A 21,414-nucleotide genomic window follows, 5' to 3' on the forward strand; every position below is an offset into this window, starting at 1 on the left:
CTCCCTCCTTCCACTCCCGTCCGTCCGAGTTTCATGGGCCCACTCCAGTCCGACGACCCCTCTCCGATTTCCGCGCCCCCCCTCTCCTCTGATTTCCGCTGCCCAACGCCTCCCTCCCTCTCTCTCTGTGGCCTCCAAGTGCAAGCAGGATGTCTGCGGGCAACAGTGAAGTCCAGCACGCACGGACGCCGCTTCAGACTGCCTTTGCTTTCGCTTCTGTTTCAGCTGTTCCTCTGGTCCCGCCCTCATTTCCTGTTTGCGGAAGGGTGGGACCAGAGGAACAGCTGAAACAGAAGCAAAAGCGAAGGCAGTCTGAAGCGGCATCTGTGCGTGCTGGACTTCACTGTTCCTGGCGGAGCAAGAGGCAAAAAGTTTAAACAACAGCCGGCACTTACGAAGGGGAGGGGCAGCAGCACACGTCCTGCTTGCACTCGGACACGAGAGGTGGGGGGTCCTGAGACATGGGGGGGGGGTCCTGGTATGAGAGAGGGGGGAGGGGATCATGGAACTCGACCGGGGGGGGGGGGGGGTCCTGGAACTCCACCGGAAGAGCAGGGCTGGAACTGGAAGGGGAGAGGCGGGTCCTGGAACTCGAAGGGCAGGGGGAGGGGGTCCTGGAACTCGAAGAGGAGGGGGGAGGAGGTCCTGGAACTCAAGCAGGGGGAGGAAGGAGGGGGTCCAGGAACTCAGGGGGAAGGGGAGGAGGGGGAGGGGGCCTGGAATGAGGAGGGAGGGAGGGAGGTAGGGATGGAGCCCTGGAACCTTGCTAGCGCCCATTTCCTTTCTGTTGGAAATGGGCCTCTTTTAGTAGTATTTTATAAACCAGCACAGATTTTTTTTTTTTTTTTTAGATGTTATATATAGAATCTAGTCCCATTTGTTTAATGGTGAAAGCTGCTAAACAGATAATACATTTACATTGTGCTTATGATTAACTGCATTATATATTATATATTGCAATGCTTGTCAACCCAGTCTTCAGGGCACACCCAGCCAGTCAGGTTTTCAGGTTATTCACAATGCACTTGCATGAGATAGATTTGCATGCACCACCTCCTTGGTATGCAAATCTATCTCATGCATTATTCATTGTGAATATCCTGAAAACCTGACGTGGCTGAGTGTGCCCCATGGACTGGGTTGAGAACCCCTGATATATTGTATATTATATATACTGCCCAATTATTAGAGAATGCAGGCAATTAAGGAGATGCATAGATTACTATTTTAATTGGTAGTTTGTACACTCCTTTCTTCAAAACACCAAAGAGAAAGATGACCAAATAAGCATTTGCAGATTCGTCTTTCATTGAATAATGGACAGAACATATTAGCAACACTTTGTTGCTGAGTCTTTTCTGAAACTATTGGAATGAAGGGTCAACTTGTAATGTAGAAAAGACTGAAGACTTTTGTAACATAGTAAGTGACGCGGTCCATCCAGTCTGCCCAACAGTCACATTCATTCACAATTCTAGATTAAATCAACAATGAATGTGATATACACTTGATCGTGGTCTTTCTTTGTTGTTTCTGGGCCATAGACTGTAGACGTCTGCCCGGCTCTGTCCTTTTGTTCCAAATACTGGAGTTGCTGTCAAATCCTATCTGAATCCGTCTTGTTATTTGCAGGACACAGACCTTAAAAGCCTGCCCAGCACTGTTCTCATGTTCCAACTTACTGGACTTTCCGTTGAAGCTCTCTTGTGGTAGAAGAAAGGTCCTATTTGGGCTTTACATTAGATTACACTTTCCCTTTTGACTTCTGCTCCTTTGAATCTCCAATCATATCCTTCCCCTACGGTGGCTACAACGTCATAAGCCCTAATTCACAACATGGATAATTAACTCTCTTCCCCTGTGGCCTACTTACTTCTTGATATACAGTGAATCATAAATATTACAACTAGGCAGTTCACAGTTTCAAATTTTTTTTGCTGAAATAAAGTATAATATGACGTTAACATTAAAAGTTTTCTTTGATGAGTAGTGCAACTACTGTGCAATGGTCCTCTAATCTTTCTGACCATTCTTTTTCAGTACAGGTTAGTTGGTCTTCATCTCCCCATTACCCTCAATCGTGTGGGGTCCCCTGCTATCGCCTCTTCTCTTTAATATCTTTGTCGGGCCATTAGTAACTCTTCTTCAGAACTTTAATATCCATTTCTTTATTTATGCTGACGATAGTCATCTGATCTTCCCTACTCTCCCAGGCTCTGTTGATATTTCACCATTACAATGCTGTCTATTTGCACTTTCTCAGTGGATGTCTGACAATAAACTTGTCCTGAACTCCTCTAAGACCAGAGCTTGCTGGATTTCAGTTATGTTAACCCCTCCATCACTTAACCCAGTTCTCTCTGGTGTTCCTATAACCACAGTTAGTTCTTTTCACTACTTAGGGGTTATTTTGGATTCTCGCCTCACCTTTGCTGATCAAATCTATTACTGGCTAAATCCAGAGGTCAATATTCCATCCTCATTCTTCTTGATCTTTCCGCTGCTTTTGACACTGTCGATCACAGCATACTTCTCGATACCCTGTCCTCACTTGGATTCCAGGGCTCTGTCCTTTCCTGGTTCTCTTCCTACCTCTCCCTCCGCACCTTTAGTGTTCACTCTGGTGGATCCTCTTCTACTTCTATCCCTTTGCCTGTCGGCGTACCTCAGGGTTCTGTTCTTGGTCCCCTCCTCTTTTCTATCTACACTTCTTCCCTTGGTTCATTAATCTCATCCCATGGCTTTTCCTACCATCTCTATGCTGATGACTCCCAAATCTACCTTTCTACCCCTGATATCTCACCTTGCATCCAAACCAAAGTTTCAGCGTGCTTGTCTGACATTGCTGTCTGGATGTCTCAACGCCACCTGAAATTAAATATGACCAAAACCGAGCTTCTCATTTTCCCACCCAAACCCACCTCCCCGCTCCCCCGTTTTCTATTTCTGTTGATGGCTCTCTCATTCTCCCTGTCTCCTCAGCTCGAAACCTTGGAGTCATCTTTGACTCTCCTCTCTCCTTCTCTGCTCATATCCAGCAGATTGCCAAGACCTGTCGTTTCTTTCTTTACAACATCCGTAAAATCCGCCCCTTTCTTTCCGAGCACTCTACCAAAACCCTCATCCACACCCTTGTCACCTCTCGTTTAGACTACTGCCAATCTGCTTCTTGCTGGCCTCCCACTTAGTCACCTCTCCCCTCTCCAGTCGGTTCAAAACTCTGCTGCCCGTCTCATCTTCCGCCAGGGTCGCTTTACTCATACTACCCCTCTCCTCAAGACCCTTCACTGGCTCCCTATCCGTTTTCGCATCCTGTTCAAACTTCTTCTACTAACCTATAAATGTACTCTGCTGCTCCCCAGTATCTCTCCACACTCGTCCATCCCTACACCCCTTCCCGTGCACTCCGCTCCATGGATAAATCCTTCTTATCTGTTCCCTTCTCCACTACTGCCAACTCCAGACTTCGCACCTTCTGTCTCGCTGCACCCTACGCCTGGAATAAACTTCCTGAGCCCCTACGTCTTGCCCCATCCTTGGCCACCTTTAAATCTAGACTGAAAGCCCACCTCTTTAACATTGCTTTTGACTCGTAACCACTTGCAACCACTCGCCTCCACCTACCCTCCTCTCTTCCTTCCCGTTCACATTAATTGATTTGATTTGCTTACTTTATTTATTTTTTGTCTATTAGATTGTAAGCTCTTTGAGCAGGGACTGTCTTTCTTCTATGTTTGTGCAGCGCTGCGTATGCCTCGTAGCGCTATAGAAATGCTAAATAGTAGTAGTAGTAGTAGTAGTAGGTGCTTAAATGTGGTTTTCTTTCTCTATGTCATTTGTGAGCCATTCACAATTGTCTTGACTTTCTCTCCCTTCACACTTTGATTCACGCCTTGGTTATTTCCCAGATCGTCTACTGTAATTCTATTTATCTGGGTCTTCCACATTCCCAAGTACGTCTGCTTCAAACATAGCAAAATACCTGTGCACAGTTTCTCTGTAAGGCAAAAAAAATCTGACCATGTATCACTTCTTGTTATGTGCCTTTTATTGGCTGCCCGTTGATTGTCATTCCCGCTTTAAAGTCCTAACCTTGGCTCATAACATTCTTCATTTAGGAGCCCTCTCATACCTGTTCTCAGTAATTATTCCATCTACACCTGCTTGAGCTGCTTGATTCTAATCATTTCATTCTCTCTCCCTCCCCCCCCCCCCCCCACCAAAACGTTCCCAATGTGAGACTACTCAGAAATCTACATTCTTTTTTTACAGCCCCTAAGCTCTGGAATGATCTCCTACCTGAGATTTGTTCTGAGTTAAGTTCAAGATTCTGCTGAAGACCCATTTTTTCCAACGTACTTTTGGTACATCCTTAGAGATTTGACGGCCTTGAGCTGTTAGACTCCTGTAACTCGTGTTTCTAGTTGAACTGTTAATGTTATGATTTGTGGTTTTTTATTGTCTATCTTTTCCTTTACTTAGCTTTGCTTTTAATAATGGTGTTCCTTTTCTTGTCTTTATTTGTTAATATTTTTATAATTATTTGTGAACCTCTATGATCCTTATTATTTGGGAAATCGCAGTATATCAAAATTTTTAATAAACATAAATTAGTGTTCATGTATACTGATTCGGGTCACTGGGTATCGCTGTCATGTGATGGCTGTGAACACCAGCCCAAGGGCTTGGTAATTAAACCCAGGTCTCTCGCTCATGGTTGTGCAGCGTACTACCACCGAGCTCTTAGGCTGGCTGATAGAAGATTATTGCTGCCATTTCTTATTGATGAAAGAGGAAACGATGGCGAAAGCACCCCCCAGTTGATAGGAATAAGTTGTTTTTCAGGTTAGCTAGAAAGAAAAGGATGGGCAATGACTATTATGACAATGATCTCTTGACTTCTGCTTAGCAAGATGTTGGTTTGTTGGATGCAGGTTTTTTTAGACGCATGTTTTCATTTTTGGAAGCAGGAGAACAAGAACATCTCTAGCTGGGTCCTTGGCTATAATCACATTACAGGAGGTTGCAAAGACTGCAGCAGGCGCTCCTGTTCTGCAAGTGTGTTTAATTTGACATACCATCAAAAACAGAAGTCACAAAGATTTTGGAAAGAAAATGTGTGTGGGGAGGCAGAGAACTACAAATCTACAGGGAGCTGTGATCTTCATTAAAAGTGAGGAATATATTTACCTAGGTCTGGCAAGGGGTTATGATTGTCTTGCGGTATAAATGTGACCTCTAAGGCTGTAGTGTGTCCATCTAAACTGCATTTCCATCGTTTGGGCAAGAGCTTCCTACAATGCATGACACTTTCACAGCAATACAGCACACGGTTTACTCTCATCTTGTTTTAAAGGTGTCACAGTGCAAATTTGTAAGTAAGAGCTTTGCTGTCTAATGAATAATGAAACACAATTAACACTTATATTTCCATTGTGACTTGTTAACAAGTTTTGTTCCACTGTATTTTGCATTTTTCAAGTACTGCCACTGCTCAAAGTAATTTCACATCTACAAAGATTCTTTGGTATACTAGTAATCACATTTTTTTTTATAGAGATGCAAGCCATACAAAGAAATGTATAAACAGTACCAAATGTGAAACATTTGCATGAACACTAGAAATAATACAGTTTAAATAATTCAGGGTTGTTTGACTACCTTGAAATAAAGTGTCTCCATCTGGACAAATTAGAATCTATGGCATACGCATTTAGACCAAATATATATATATATATATATATATATATATATATATATATATATATATATATATATAGTATAGTTTCAGAAATGATTTCCACTAAGATATCTATGAGACTACCATATTTTTCACCAACTTCCCAAATTACAGTGAGATAATAGTGCTGACAGCTGTTTATCATAGTTAGTCATTCCTCAAGACATACTGAGGAATCCACAATTACGGTTGGGAACTGGAAGGTAATTTAGATTTTATAAAAGCATGGTTTCCCAATTTGGCATCCAGAAATTAAAAATATATATATATATTTACACACATGGACTGAATTAACTTATCTTATGTAAATATCCTGGAGAAAGACCTCAGGCTGAATTCATCAAAGGGTCCCCCCCCCCCCCTTAGGCTATCAAAAAGGAGATAGTCCTCTCCAAATCAAATGCCTCTTGCTGTAGCTAGCATTCCTCATAGTTTTGTCATAGGAACTTCTTATGCAGTTCCAGCAGGGTTCTAGCTTTCATGTGGCATCGACAAATACTGTTTTTGGCCTACTTTCCAAAGGAAAAGAATGTGTATCAGATCACTTTGTGTCTGTCTGTCCCCATAACAACCTTTTTTGGGGTGTTCTACCCACAACACATTTTCAGAATCAGTTTGTGTGACCCTTAGACTGGTCAGAAAGATAGGCAGTGGTTTTATGTTCTTGCCTATTGCTCTTGATTAGAGTTGCAGAATATATAGAAAGAGCCACTGTGTTCAGGGTTGAGAGGCAAAGGAAAACATTTGGCCTCCCCCCCCCCCTCACTTTGCACATATGCGTATAAATGATAGTATTCTAAACATTTATATGCGTAACACGCTTGTAAATGTGGGCACCTAGGTCAGGGGTGGGCAACCCTTATACACAAAGGGCTGCATGAATGTCAATATTATCCCTGGTGGGCTGCACACAGACAATTAACTAAAGCACGATCTATTTCACTGCCAATTAAACTCAGTGTAATGACTGAATGAACATAAATTATTGCTAGAATGGTCTGTTACCACATACTTCTGTCTTTTCAAATAGTTGCTATCATTGTCACACAAATCTTGTCCTGTTGTATTCTTCAGTGGTTCCACTGACCATGGCCGGCTTAACCTATGGACCAGGTGAGGCTCTGGCTCAGGGTGCTGGTGCAAAAGGGTGCCAACGCCCAAGCCCGTGATGTCACTGGCCATAGGTTAAGCTTGGTTTCTTTCTTACCAGCAACAATGATCCGCGCTGTGGTCCCAGCTGCACAGGAGGCACCAGCAGTGTTGGTGCGTTCCTCCCACCCTAGGCCCTCCCCCTCACGGTAGCTGGCCTGTGAGGCTTGTTTAGACCCGCCCCCTAGCTGGAGCTGGTCTCTGATAGGTGCACAAAGCACCTTGGAATCGCCTCTGCCCCTCCCTCCTGGAAGACAAGCTAGTTACAGATGCTGGATTGGACACCCAACATCCAATCCCAGCATGTCTTGCAGGGAGGAGTGGGACTCTGAAGCATTTAAACTGCTTCAACGTTTATCGTGTCCTACTGTCACCGCCACCGCCTGCTGTTACTACCACACCACCGCTGCTTGCTGCTTGGACCTGAGGAAGCGTGTCTTCTGAAGGAAACAGCATTTCCAGTTTTTAAGCACTTCAGGTAAGGGTCCCAGTCTTATTCAGGATGGGGGGAGGGGAATCATGCATTGCCAGCGTTTAAGCACTACAAGTAAGGGGCCCGGTCTCGTTCAGGAGGAGGGAGGGTGGAATTGTGGAAGTTGCTGTTTGGGGGTGAGAGCGAGGGAGGAACTTGGAAGCTTCCTGACTGGAGGGTGGAATAATGAAAATTACTGTTGGGGGGGAACAATCAGGAATCTTGCTGATTGCTGAGATGGGGGGTGAGGGAAGCATTGTGAAAATTGTTGTTGGGGGCCAAAGTAGGCAATGAGAATCTGGCTGACTGCTGAGGCAGGGAGGGGATGATGGTGAAAACCTGTGTGTGTGTATGTGGGGGAGAATTTGTAAATTAATGCTGAAGGTTTCTAGTGAGAGCTGGGCTGGGGGCAGTTTGTTGAAAAGAAAGAATATATAGGGCATTGGGGTGGCAAAAGAAAAACTGGGAAAATAAAGGAGAAAAAATGGGGGGGGGGCTGGAGTTTTAAAGCTGTGAATAAAATTTTCAGGGGAATAAAAGCTGGAGGGGAACAAAATAAAGTATTCAGGGGGCTGGAGGGATAAAAGAGGAAAAATATTTGGGGCTGAGGGGAAAGAAAGCTGGAGAAGAGGAGAAAACATTATGGGGAAAGAAAGGGAGGAGAAAACATTTTGGGACAGGGGGATGGGAAGGAAAGTGGGGTACAGTGTGGGACAGGTATGAGGTAGGGACATGTGGGGGGGTGCAAAGCCAAAGTTTGTCTAGGGTGCCACAACCTCTTGAGCCTGCCCTGCCAACACAACTCTGTTAATGACGTTTGTGCGGGCTGTTTACTATGTATACTTCCCATGGGCTCGTGGACCCATAAAAAATTCAGTGGCGGGCCACATGTGATCCACCCCTGGACTACGTTATAGAATTTCCCTTATAATGAGTTTGTGATTTTGTTGTCTGGAAAAGGGCGAATTGACTAGTTTGGATGTTTTTGATTTAATATAGTCTTCCTATGTGGTTGCATAAGATTTGAATCAGATACTTTAAAGATCAATTCTATAACCTAGGCGTCCACATTTCTGCGTGTGTTACGCACATAGATGTTTAGAATACTAGCACAAGCGCCTAGTCTCTATTCTTCAAATACCTGCTTAATTTACATGGCACATATTTGGAAGGGGGGGCATACATGGCCAGAGCATGGGCATGCTTCCCACTTACACGAGTAAGTTACAGAATGCTGGAAGCTGCATGCATCCCTGCCACATTTAGGGTGCCTGCTCAATGGTTGGTGTATGGTCAAACTGACCACTAGGCAGGCTAGTAAAGGATGACTGAATTTGGTTTCAAAACCAGCTCAAAATCTGGATTCGGCATGCTTCAGTTGTGGCTGAAAATGCTCATGATGGTTCCAATTTCAAAATGGCTGCCGCAGTAAGTTGCAGCAGTCATTTTTGACTGGGATTGCTCCAGCCTTGAAGAGGCCACTAGATCAGGGCTTCAAAGGTAGGCCGGGGAGGGCCTATGGGTGGTGGGAGGGGGCACAGAGTGGTCAAGGGAGGGGGGTGGTGGGTGGCCCAGGGGGATGGGCTTTTTCATGGGACAGGCTGACCTGGAGGAACAGGCTTTCTGTGGGGCAGGGAGGGGAGGCAATGGTTTTGGAGCAGTGAATTTCAGCTGTAGATTCGGTTTCTGCTGCCCTCTACAGACTAGGTGTCTCTCTAGGGTACACAATTTGGGGGATAGAATAGCAATCAATGTGTCTGTTCAGCATCTCCCAGTTCTCAACCCAAGGTGTTCAGTGGTTTTTCTTTCCCTTCCGTACCCTCTCCACAACTTACCTGTTCAGAAGGGGTAGGACCTGCAGGCCTAGAGGCATGCACAGAAGCTCAAGGCGCCATGCCAGGTGTGGCAAGTGTTGTGTTGGGAAACTGACTGATATGCTGCTGCCTCCATGGAGGGAGGGGGAGGTGGGAAAGGAGAGAGATGCAGATACCATGGTGAAGGGAGGTGGGGAAAGAGAGTGAGAGTGATGCTGGATACCCATTGGGGGTAGGGGAGATGTAGAACACCATGGGGGGAGGGGTAGAGAAGGGGAGATGTTGAACTATGGAAGGGAAGAGGAGATGCTAGAAGTGAGAGGGGTGGGAAGAGGGCCTTGAGCTACCCTTGGATAGGGGGCACATGTCTGAAGGTTCACCAAGGATCTCAGATTTCCTTGGGCTGGCCCTGTAAGTGCTGGCACCTAAATGTTAGGTACCATTAAGCTAGTATTCTATAATGGATCCTAGTTACCTAGGTTCCATTATAGAATAGGCTCCTATTGCTCGCCCTTGGGGTACCTAAGTGGAGGCACCCGGTAATAGAATTGCTCCCTCAATGACTACACTAAAACCGGCTCCTTTTTATTTTTTAGGAAACGAGAAACCGGAAAAGTTGATGCTCCTTTATACACACTTAACAGTGCACCTTAGTGAAGCACAAGAACTATCACCATCTCTAAAAAATATATTTTGAGAAAAAGTATTTGACAAAAAAAAAAAAAAATCACCATGTAAACAAAAGCTACTTTTTGTCTTGTAGAAAATGCCATTATTTTATGAAAGTCTTTTCGTTTTCTGGTAGCTGGGAATTACTGCAAGGTACATCATCTTCTAGGGAGTCCTTTTGAGGGTAAACGACGTAGCAAACTTTCTGTCCACAGTAGGTCATGGATTCTGTGTGTACACAAAAAAAGAAAGAAAAGAGGAAATGTTATTAATTTGTTGACATATTGCAGTCTAGAGAGAAATGGCTTAGTACCACGGAAGGTTTTCTCATGATAGCAACTCATTTAAATATTATGGAACTGAGTTATGGCATTTAGGGCCTCTTTTACTAAACCGTGCTAGTGATTCTCATAAGTACATAAGTAATGCCACACTGGGAAAAGACCAAAGGTCCATCTAGCCCAGCGTCCTGTCCCTGACAGCGGCCAATCCAGGTCAAGGGCACCTGGCAAGCTACCCAAAACGTACAAATATTTATACAAGTTATTCCCGAAATTGTGGATTTTTCCAAAGTCCTTTAGTAGCGGTCTATGGACTTGTCCTTTAGAAAACCGTCCAACCCCTTTTAACTCTGCCAAGCTAACCGCCTTCACTACGTTCTCTGGCAACGAATTCCATAGTTTAATTATGCGTTGGGTGAAGAAAAACGTTCTCCTATTTGTTTTAAATTTACTACACTGTAGTTTCATCGCATGCTCCCTAGTCCTAGTATTTTTGGAAAGCGTGAACAGACGCTTCACATCCACCTGTTCCACTCCACTCATCATTTTATATACCTCTATCATTCTCCCCTCAGCTGTCTCTTCTTCAACCTGAAAAGCCCTAGCCTCCTTAGTCTTTCCTCATAGGGAAGTCGTCCCATCCCTGCTGTCATTTTTGTTGCCCTTCGCTGCACCTTTTCCCAGTTCTACTATATCTTTCTTGAGATGCGGCGACCAGAATTGAACACAATACTCAAGGTGCGGTCGCACCATGGAGCGATACAACGGCATTATAACATTTATTTATTTTTATTATTTAATTGCATTTGTATCCCACATTTTCCCACCTTTTTGCGGGCTCAAGTGGCTTACAATACATTATGAATAATGGAAATTACATCCTCACATCTGTTCTCCAAACCTTTCCTAATAATACCCAACATTCTATTCGCTTTCCTAGCCGCAGCAGCACACTGAGCAGAAGGTTTTCAGTGTATTATCGACAATGACACCCAGATCCCTTTCTTGGTCCGTAACTCCTCTCGGTGTGGCAAATGAGAGGAAACATTTAATTTCTATAGGCTTCCTCTTATTTGCCACGCAGGAATCGCTAGCACGGCGTTGTAAAAGAAGCTCTTATTTTGCAATATAGTCCATGAGAATTTGTGGACTGTATTACAAAATTTTAAAAAATGAAAAAGGTATTACACTTTCCTGAGTTGAATTTCACAGAAATTTGCATAATTGTAGCATTTTCCATGCACAATTTTTAAAACGTGAACATGGCTATTAATTCAATTTGTATGACTTCAAATTCATTAACAATTATGAATAATATTTGCTACTTTCTTAAATATAAAATTACATACTCAAAAATGAAAAACAGCATGCACAAAATTGATAAAAGCTATGAGGCACTTACAATTTTTGTGCACATTATTGCATTTGCAAAGGTGTTAACACATTAGCATGTCAGCCTCTTATTGTGTAAAATGCTCAAGTACTTTTATTGGTATGAAAACTAGGTCAGCATTTAGGGTAAGAGACATGGAGATGCATTTTCGATATGACGTCCAAATCCGACTTTGGATGTTTTTCTCAAAACGTCCAGAATACAAGTGAGAAATATACTGATTTTTGAAACAGCAAACAAAAACGGTCAGTTGCTAGATGTTTTTGTGTTCATTCTTTTTGGCCCATTTAAAAAAAAAAAAAAAAAAAATGATCAGTGAAAAATGCACCAAAATCAAGCCATTGGAATGTAGGAGGGGCCAACATTCTTAGTAGACTGGCCGCACAGCCAACCCAGCAAAGCAATGGGGCACTGCAGTGAACTTCATATAAAAAGTTCCAGGTACACATCTCACCATTACCCCCTTATATAGTATGGTGAGCCATCCGAAACCCACAAAAAACCTACTATACCCAACTGTACACCACTACAATAGCCATTATGGCTGCAGGTGTCACCTATTGTGGGTACAGTAGCTTGTTTGGTGAGTTTGGAGGGCTCACACATTCCACCACAAGTGTAACAGAGTGGGATATGGGCCTGGGTCCCCTTCTCTACAGTGCACTACACCAACCACTAGGCTACTCCAGGGACCTGCTTGCTGCCCTAATAGGACTAGCTATAATATCTGAGGCTGTCATAGAGACTGGTTATGTACTGTTTCTTTCACATCTTTGCAGGGTGGAGGGTGAGGTGGGGGCGGTCATTCCTTTCTTCCTCCAGTGGTCATCTGGTTATTTAGGGCACTTGTGGCTTAGTCGTTATTAAAACAGGTCTATTTCAAAACATCTTAGTTTTAGTCCTGGACAGTTTTGTTTGTTCCATTATGACAGAAAAAGTCCAAGTGGTTAGGAATGCCTTAATCCCGCCCCCAACACGCCCCTTGTCATTTGAACACACTGCAGACGAACTGCATAGATAAACGTCTGCAAATAGTTTTGAAAATAGTGATTTGAATGTTTTGGTAAGCAATTGTCCAAATACTGCTTTATGCCACTTTTACATGTTTTTCCTCTTTCAAAAAATGAGCCCCTAGGGCCAAATTTTAAAGTTGCCCTAATCTGGGACCATCCTGCTCCTCCCACTGCTTTCTGATCACCAAGGAGACCTGTCTCTAGTCCTCTGTCGATTGACACAATTATTTTATGTGTTTTAATTAATATATTTATTACAATTTATTAACCACCCTTATGAAGGATTCACACAAGGCAGCGTATATCAGGACACAGTAACAGTGTAGTAAAAGTACTCTTAAAAGAATTAATTTTTAAAATATATTGATATTATACTATGACAATTGTTATTATGTTTTTGCTTTGGATTTTTTGTTTTATACTGTTATATTTTTATATATTGTATTTTTAACTGGATGTTTGAGAATTATATGGTATTATAATTCACATGGGACAGCATGTTGGATTTGCAGCCATAAATTGATAGACCATGCCCAAATGTGATTTAATTTATCATGAAATTAAATGGTCTGAATGCAAAGCAATGAGTCAACATAGAATATTTGAAAAAAAAAAAAAGATAAAGACAGCTAATCTCTCTATATAAAACGCACCTCCAACGTTCGAATGAAGCCTCTGTTAGCCAAAAGTGAAGGGGTGAGATCGCATTGTGTCTGCCCCGCCCACAGCGTCAAACGTGATGACGTCGAGGGCGGAGGCAATGACACTCATCCAATCGCAACGCTCGCAGCGAAGCGTCAGGGAAGGGAGGCGGTCGCTCTCAACCGTCTAGCCTTCCCTCGCTGTGTTCCGCTTCTCTGACGTCAAGGATGACGTCAAAAGAAGGCGGAACACAGCGAAGGGAAACCTAGACTCGGGAGCACCGCCTCCTTCCCTGACGCTTCGCTGCCGGAACCCCGCCACGGAGGTACATTTAAAAACAGAAAAAAAATAAAACCATGTTGGGGGAGCAAAGAGGGTGGCCACAAAAGAAAAAACAATGGGAGCGGGAGGGCAGGGGAGAAACGACACCATGGATGCGAAGGGGGGGGGGGGGGGAAGAAGAGGGCGGGCCCAGGCTGGGACATGGGAGAGAGAGGAGCATGATGCAAGGGGGGGGTCATGGAAGGGAGACAGGGGACTTGCTGGAAAAGGATGAAATGGTAGGCGGCAGGGGACAGAGGAGCATGGATGGGCCATGGATTGGGAGGGCAGGGCTCAGGAGAGAGGGCAATTGCTGGAAAGGGATGAATGGAGGGGGCAGGGGACAGAGGAGCATGGATTGGGAGGGCAGGACTCAGGGAGAGAGGGAAAATTGCTAGATAGGATGAATAGAGGGGACAGATGGGCATGGATGGATATGGATTGCAGGGCAGGCCTCAGGGAGACAGGGCCAATTGCTGGATAGGGAAAAAATGGAGGGGCCAGGTGACAGATGAGCCATGGATGGGCATGGATTGGAAGGGCAGGACTCAGGGAGACGGGAATTGCTGAATAGGGATGAATGGAGGGGACAGATGGCCATGTGGATGGATATGGATTATGCAGGGCAGGCCTCAGGCAGAGAGGGGAAATGCTGGATAGGGAAAAATGGAGGGGCCAGGTGACAGATGGAGCAGGGATGGGCATGGATTGGAAGGGCATGGACTCAGGGAGAGGGGGAATTGCTGGATAGGGATGAATGGAGGGCACAGATGGGCATGGATGCATATGGATTGCAGGGCAGGCCTCAGGCAGAGAGGGGAATTGCTGGAAAGGGATGAATGGAGGGGCCAGGTGAAAGAGGAGCATAGATTGGAAGGGCAGGACTCAGGGAGAGGGGAATTGCTGGATAGGGATGAATGGAGGGGACAGATGGCCATGGATGGATATGGATTGCAGGGCAGGCCTCAGGCAGAGAGGGAATGCTGGATAGGGAAAAATGCAGGGGCCAGGTGACAAAGGAGCATGGATGGGCATGGATTGGAAGGCCAGGAGTCATGGAGAGGGGAATTGCTGGATAGGGATGAATGGAGGGGACAGATGGCCATGGATGCATATGGATTGCAGGGCAGGCCTCAGGGAGACAGCGGAATTGCTGGATAGGATGAATGGAGGGGCCAGGTGACAGAGGAGCATGGATTGGACTCACACTTTCACTCTGACTCTCAAACACTCACTCTCACATACACTCTCCCAAACACACACACTCCGAGGAAAACCTTGCTAGCGCCCGTTTCATTTGTGTCAGAAACGGGCCTTTTTTACTAGTAGTTTTATAAACAATACTTAGAACAATGGTTGAGTCAAGCAACAACAATTGGTTTCTTACCAACAAACCTATCTATACACTTTGGTTTTTTCTCCAATACACTCCCAGGAAAAACACAGGCACTCCTGTTAATATGATGATAAGTCCAATTCCACACACTACTGGTTCAGAATAGAACTGAAGATCAAGAGAAATGCCCAGAACATCAGGTAAGTGACTGGAATAAGCAGATTAACCTGAAAGAGAGAAAAGTGGATGAACTGCTCAGAAATACCACCTATGTTTCAGAGCCAAACACAGGAGGAGCACAAAACATTCACAATATTTGCATTATGAAGGGATAGGGAATTTTTGTATAAAATGAACGTGGCTATAAAAATTTAGTCAAATTCACCAGACTGATTTTGATGATGAATGACATGGAGACCTCCCCTTCTCTTTTCCCCCTTGCCAACCTTTGGCATCCAAGGCTTAACATGTAAGCCAAAAGGAAATGAAACTGGAGTAGAGGAAGGGGGTGGGGAAGGGTGGGTGTGAATTCTCACTTTCCACCCCCCCCCTATACACAGATATGTGAACATACTTTCCATACTCTTCCTCCTCATCCTCTTGGACCACTGGTGGATGAAGGATGGCTGGAAGTTGAGTTCTGGTGGAGGCTGGGGATGGAAGACCAACGAGGTAAAGAGGAGGAGAAAATTGGTCTTTTTCTGTCTATTCTCCTTCTGCCCTTATGTTCCTTTGTCCTCTATCCTAAGCTCCCAAGTCTAAACTCCCATTCCATGGTGATCCTCTAGAGCAGTGGCTCTCAAACCTGTCCTGGGAGACCACAAACCAGTTGGGTTTTCATGAAACCCCTAATGAATATGCATTGCACTATTAATAACCACTATCCACTCTTAAAATCTATTAAATATACTTTATTAAGCACTTCTTATATCACTTACAAAATGTGTACAACTATATAAAACCAAATAATCTCCTCACAACTCACTATACCTCATTCATACTACACTCAGCATATCTCTTCAAAGCTACAGATCAGGATATTTCTATTCAGATTAGAGAGTTGCACGGGGACAAAATCCTAACCCATCCCCGCCCGGCCCTGCTGGAATCTTACCCATCCCCACCCATCCCCGCAAAATATAAACCATCCCAACCCGTCCCCACCCGTCCCCGCAAGAATTTAACCCATCCCCACCCATCCCCGTAAGAATTTAACCCATCCCCACCCATCCCCACCCCATCCCCGTAAGAATTTAATAGTACATAAAAGAAAGTTCCAGTCAGCTCCCTCAGTCTCTTTCTGGATTTGAGCCACAGCACTGTAGGCAAGGAAGGAATGGAAGTTGGAACTTGGAACACTCTGGTGCGCACATGTAAGATTTGTCTCTGATTCACTGGCAGTGTGTGCTGAGAGGCCGCCACATGCACGCGCCAGTAGGTCAGGTGACATCTGATTCTTGTGCCTGTGTCAGAGCTGAGGTCTATGCACCAGCCTGGGAGCAAAGAGGATTAATAGTAACAAAGTAAGTGACAGCAAATAGACCTGAACGGTCCATCCACTCTGCCCAATAGTCACACTCATGATCAATTCATCATTAAATCAACGAGTGTGATATTATATACTTGATTATGGTCTTTCTTTCGTGTTTCTGGAACAAAGACCACAGGAGTCTATCTGGCCCCATCCTTATGTTCCAACTGCTGGAGTTGCCATCGAAGCCCACTCCAGCCTATTCATGTTCTCATTTGTGGGACACAGACCGTAAAAGTCTGTCCAGCACTGTCCTCATGTTCTAGCCACTGAAGTTGCTGTCTAAGCCCTTTCCAGCCCATCCTACACCAGATTGCCATGTATGAGACACAGACCATACAAGTCTGCCAGGTATCAGCTCTAGTTCATCACAGCCAGAGTCGCCATCTAAGTGTCACTTGACATATCCACACACATGCAGCCATTTAAGGTTAGCTTTCATATAACTTCCATTTTCTAATTAGAGATCCTCTGTGTTCATCCCACGCCTTTTTGAATTCCGTCATCATTTGTGACTCTACCACCTCCTTAATGGAAGGCTTTCCACATTTATGCTGTTAAAGCAAGGAAGAAGAGGAGGAGGAGAAAGCACTCAAATAAATTGGTATTCGGTAGATGAGAGGCTGGTGCAGGTGCAGCTTACACTTCCGCTGGAAACCCGCAGGAACTGCCTCCGTCCCCGCGGGAACCCCACAGGAACTGCCTCCGTCCCCGCGGGAACCCCGCAGAACTGCTTCCATCCCCGCGGGAACCCCACAGGAACTGCCTCCGTCCCCGCGGGAATCCCGCGGGTTCCGTGGGATTCCCGCGGGGATGGAAGCCGTGCAGCTCTCTAATTCAGATATATATAGCTTCAGTATCTCTTCATTTCCAGCTGACAAAAAAAATCAAACATTAAAGCTAAATAAATAGTCCAGCTCAACATTTAAAAGTCCCATCTTCATCTCATTGGAAGGTGTTAATCCATTCAAAGCTGTAATACAGAATCGCTGGATTTTTAATTCAAAATCCCAAATTGTGCACAAATTTTCAATTCACCATTGCGTCACAGTTTTACGCCTTGCAACTCGTTGTCAATCTGAAGTGCGCCACCAGAAAAAGCTTACAAAACAGCCCTCTTCCTCGCTGTCACTTGAGCTCAACGTCCTCATTCATACATACTGTCAACTCCCACCTCCATTATATGCATAAGACAGATTTACATATAATGGCGGTGACAGACATGCAAACTTGGATATCCTGAAAAACGCAACTGGCTGATGGTCCCTCAGGACAGGTTTGAGAACCACTGCTCTAGAGCCCTTGGAGGGTCACTAATTTCACCTCCCTGGAAATTCGTCCTCTCTAGCAACCCTCTTTCTCATTAGTCAGTACAGCAGACACATCCTCTTCAAGCTGGAATCAGTCAATTCTCCCCTGCCACAGAGGACAGGGCAGGCTGGATACATGGCCTGCTTTCCTCAGATGAGTGAGAGGTTCTGGACTTTGGAAGCATGGCCTGCTTTTTGCCTTTTCAAGGGGTTGGGGAGAGGGAGGAAGCATTGTGGAGGTGCAGCACTATCACCACATACTCTCATTCACTTATGGTTACAGCAGCGTGCTGAGAACCAGGGAAATCAGGGTTCAAATCTCACTGTTGCTCCTTGCGATCTTAGGCGAGTTACTTAATCCTGCATTGCTTCAGGTACAAACTTAAGATTGTAAGTCCTCCTGAGACAAGAAAAAACTGACTGAACCTGAACGTAACTTGCTCCAAGCTACTACTGAAAAAGGTCTGAGCTAAATCCAAAGTTTTTGCTTTCCCCTCCTTGCCTGTCCTCCCTTACAACCACCTCAACTGTGAGTGGAAATCAAGGTACCCATTCTCTGTACTCTCTTTCTCCTCCTTCCATCTAAGGATAATCAGCTCCCACTCTTCCGGTTCTGTTCTGCATCCTCCGAGAGACAGTGGGGTCAGAAATGATCCATGCTAATTGGTGGATCTGCTCTGTTTCCCTGGGGTAGCCAGAACTGATTTACACTGCTAGCTCTTCGGGGGCCTGGAAAAAAGGCCTGTGCTAGGTTGTTCTGCTAGAAATTAAGCCCTGGGTAACAGACACAAAAAAGGGTTCAGTTGCCATAAATTTGTGAGCAGAAATGCCAATCATGAAGACCAGTGCTTGAAGCCTTTAAAAATGGCACTCCTAATTCACCATAATCACAAAAGAGAGGGTAATACAACATACAAGCATACAATATAAACAACAGAAAGCAACCCTGGGCCTTCAAGAAAGAGACAATGGCAGTCCTTTATTGTGAAAAAGACCCGACATGGGTTTTCACACAGACAGCGTCTGGTAGGATTGAACAAACGCTCAGTGATGGCTGGCAATTTACTCAGACTGAACATTCCTGCTCATATATTGTGAAGACACACTTTGACCCCTGAGGCAAGCGCTCGTGCGCCGAAACACAGCCCGTGTCGGGACTTTTTCACAATAAAGGACTGCCATTGTCTCTTTCTTGAAGGCCCAGTGTTGCTTTCTATTGTATATAACTCCTAATTCACCCCCATTTAGGGCCGGATTCTATATATGGCACCAAAAGACTGGCTCTGGAAATGATCCAACCTTTACAGAATTCAAGTGCAGTGCACAAATTATGCCTAACTGTGAGAAATGGACCTACACCTCTTAAAAGCAGATGTAATTCCCGCTCCCAAAGTTAGGTGTGGGTAGTCCTAATTCTGAAAAAACCACTCCTAACTTTCAGAAATGCCCCTGGCCTGCCCATGCCCCCTCCCATGGTTACGCCCCCTTTTGAGATCCATACAAGACCAGTTAAGTGCATTGGGTGGAGAAGCGCCCAGATCAAAGATCTGCATGTAACTCCAATTGGTGGCAATTAATTGCTTAACAGTAATAATTGCACCAATTAAATAATTGACTTGATTATGCAATTAAGTTGTGCACAGATCTCTGATCTGTGCGCATATTCCAGCGCCGAGAATGACCTCTCCCCTTCTGACCCCTGCAGAACAATATAAGACATCAAATAAAAAGTAAATAAAACACTTTCGGCTTTTCAGTTGTCTGGTTCAATTCTTTCCCAGGAACATAATAAACCAAGGTAAAAGGTGGAAAACTTTGTTCAGGTATATTCAAGATTTCAAAACACTTTCAAATAACTATAATACTACTAAGATCAACAACAAAAACATGATTAAAACATCCAAGCTTAACAATTTTTTGAAAAAACAAACAAACCCCCAAACAAACCCAGAAACCAAAAGTAAGCAAGTCCTCTAGTATATAAAACAAACTTGATTTTCACCTTTATAGGTCTGTAGAGCTTGGGTTTCTTGAAACGCAGTACAATTAGACTCATAACTGTCACTCCATAGCAGAGGAAGTTAATAAAGGACACATAATTAATTAAGGTGTAGAGGTCACCAATCAGCATGATGACTGCAGTGGTCCCACACTACAACAGAAAGAAGCAACTTTAAAATGCAGTTTGCTGCATGATTAAATTATCAACACAACTACATTAGAAACATGGGGGGGGGGGGGGTCAATATTCAGCCCAAGGTGGTAAGCAGCTTGTAAGCCACTCCTGGTCGTGGGCTGAGTTAACCCCGTATATTCAATGCTGGGGCATATCAGGCCTTGTGCACTAAATATCCAGGTTAGTGCAGCAACCCAGAACTAACTGCTTACCGGCTTATATTCAGACAGGTGTGCAGTTAGCCTGGCGGATAATGTTAGGCCAACCTTTCAGCTGTCCTAACGGAATATCATTGCTAACTGCCCATTCTCTGTTCCTGGACTGCCCCTAACCTAGCTGGTTAGTGTTTTGGTGGTCAGAGCCTCTCCTCCCCATTTAAACCCTTTTGAATATTGACCCCCATATAGTATGATAAATACCACAGATAACTTATAGTGCAGTGCAGTGGTCCTTAACCATGTTCCTGGAAGATCCCCCAGGTCCACTGGGTTTTTTTGTGACATCCACAGTGAATGTTTACCATCTATATTCCATTCACTAAAGAAATAAATGAAATTACTCATATCATCAGATTAGGTATCTCTCTAATGGAATCTTGGGCAACCAAGTTCAAATTAAAACTCAACACCGATAAAACTAAATTCTTAATAGTTACTAATCCTCATCACACTATAAATCTTAAATCATTTACCACTGAGAACATCACATATCCCGTTGACTCAACTATGAAAATCTTAGGAGTCACAATTGACCAATTCTTCATTCTAGATAACCAAATTTCCAAAGAGGTCTCAGTGTCTTCAGTTCATTATGAAAACTGAGGAGACTAAGACCATTCTTTGCAAAATCAGTCTTACGTACCCTAGTTCAATCCTTAGTCCTAACAAAATTTGATTACTGCAACTCTATTTATGCAGGAGTTAAAGGGGATCTCCTCAAAAAAACTACAAACCGCTCAAAACACTGCCACGTCTCATATTCAGACGACCACACTTCGCCAAAGCAATCCCTCTTTTGTACGATTTGAATTGGTTGCCATGTACGTTCATTCACAAAATTTTGTATGGTTTGGCCCCAATATACATGAGTAACCTCACTGAATTACTCTCAGGTAATGCCTCTAAATCATCTAGAGAATATCTTATCCTACATTTGTTGAATTGTAAGGCAGTAACCTACAAAATAATCCATACTGCTAACTTTTCATATCAAGGCACTAAAATTTGGAACTCCTTACCTAAAGCCATTTGAAATCTATTGAAAACTCACTTCTTCAGTCTAGCCTTTAAAGAAATAAGCACTCTTCTCAAATAAACTCATGGCATTAATTTTTACCTCATCCCACCTCGCACCATCCTGTCTATCCCAGTACATAAGTACATAAGTAATGCCATACTGGGGAAAAGACCAAAGGCCCATCAAGCCCACCATCCTGTCCCCATCAACGGCCAATCCAGGTCAAGGGCACCTGGCAGCTTCCCAAACGTACAAACATTCTATACATGTTATTCCTGAAATTGTGGATTTTTCCAAGTCCATTTAGTAGCAGTCTATGGAGTTGTCCTTT

The 21,414-nt window shown here is 44.2% G+C and overlaps 1 protein-coding gene across 1 annotated transcript in view; it reads right to left on the reverse strand.

Moving 5' to 3' along the window:
* Positions 1-5,536: 5,536 nt before the first annotated feature.
* SLC7A10 (solute carrier family 7 member 10) overlaps positions 5,537-21,414 on the reverse strand; it is a 112,474-nt gene continuing 96,596 nt past the window's right edge. The window contains 5 exon segments of the mRNA XM_030204433.1: positions 5,537-10,072; positions 14,882-14,911; positions 14,914-15,000; positions 15,003-15,057; positions 19,674-19,823. Of these exon segments, the coding sequence (XP_030060293.1) occupies positions 9,948-10,072; positions 14,882-14,911; positions 14,914-15,000; positions 15,003-15,057; positions 19,674-19,823 (447 nt within the window). The 3' untranslated portion in view covers positions 5,537-9,947.

The sequence above is a fragment of the Microcaecilia unicolor genome, chromosome 5 (assembly GCF_901765095.1).
Source record: "Microcaecilia unicolor chromosome 5, aMicUni1.1, whole genome shotgun sequence".
Classification (NCBI taxonomy): Eukaryota; Metazoa; Chordata; class Amphibia; order Gymnophiona; family Siphonopidae; genus Microcaecilia; species Microcaecilia unicolor.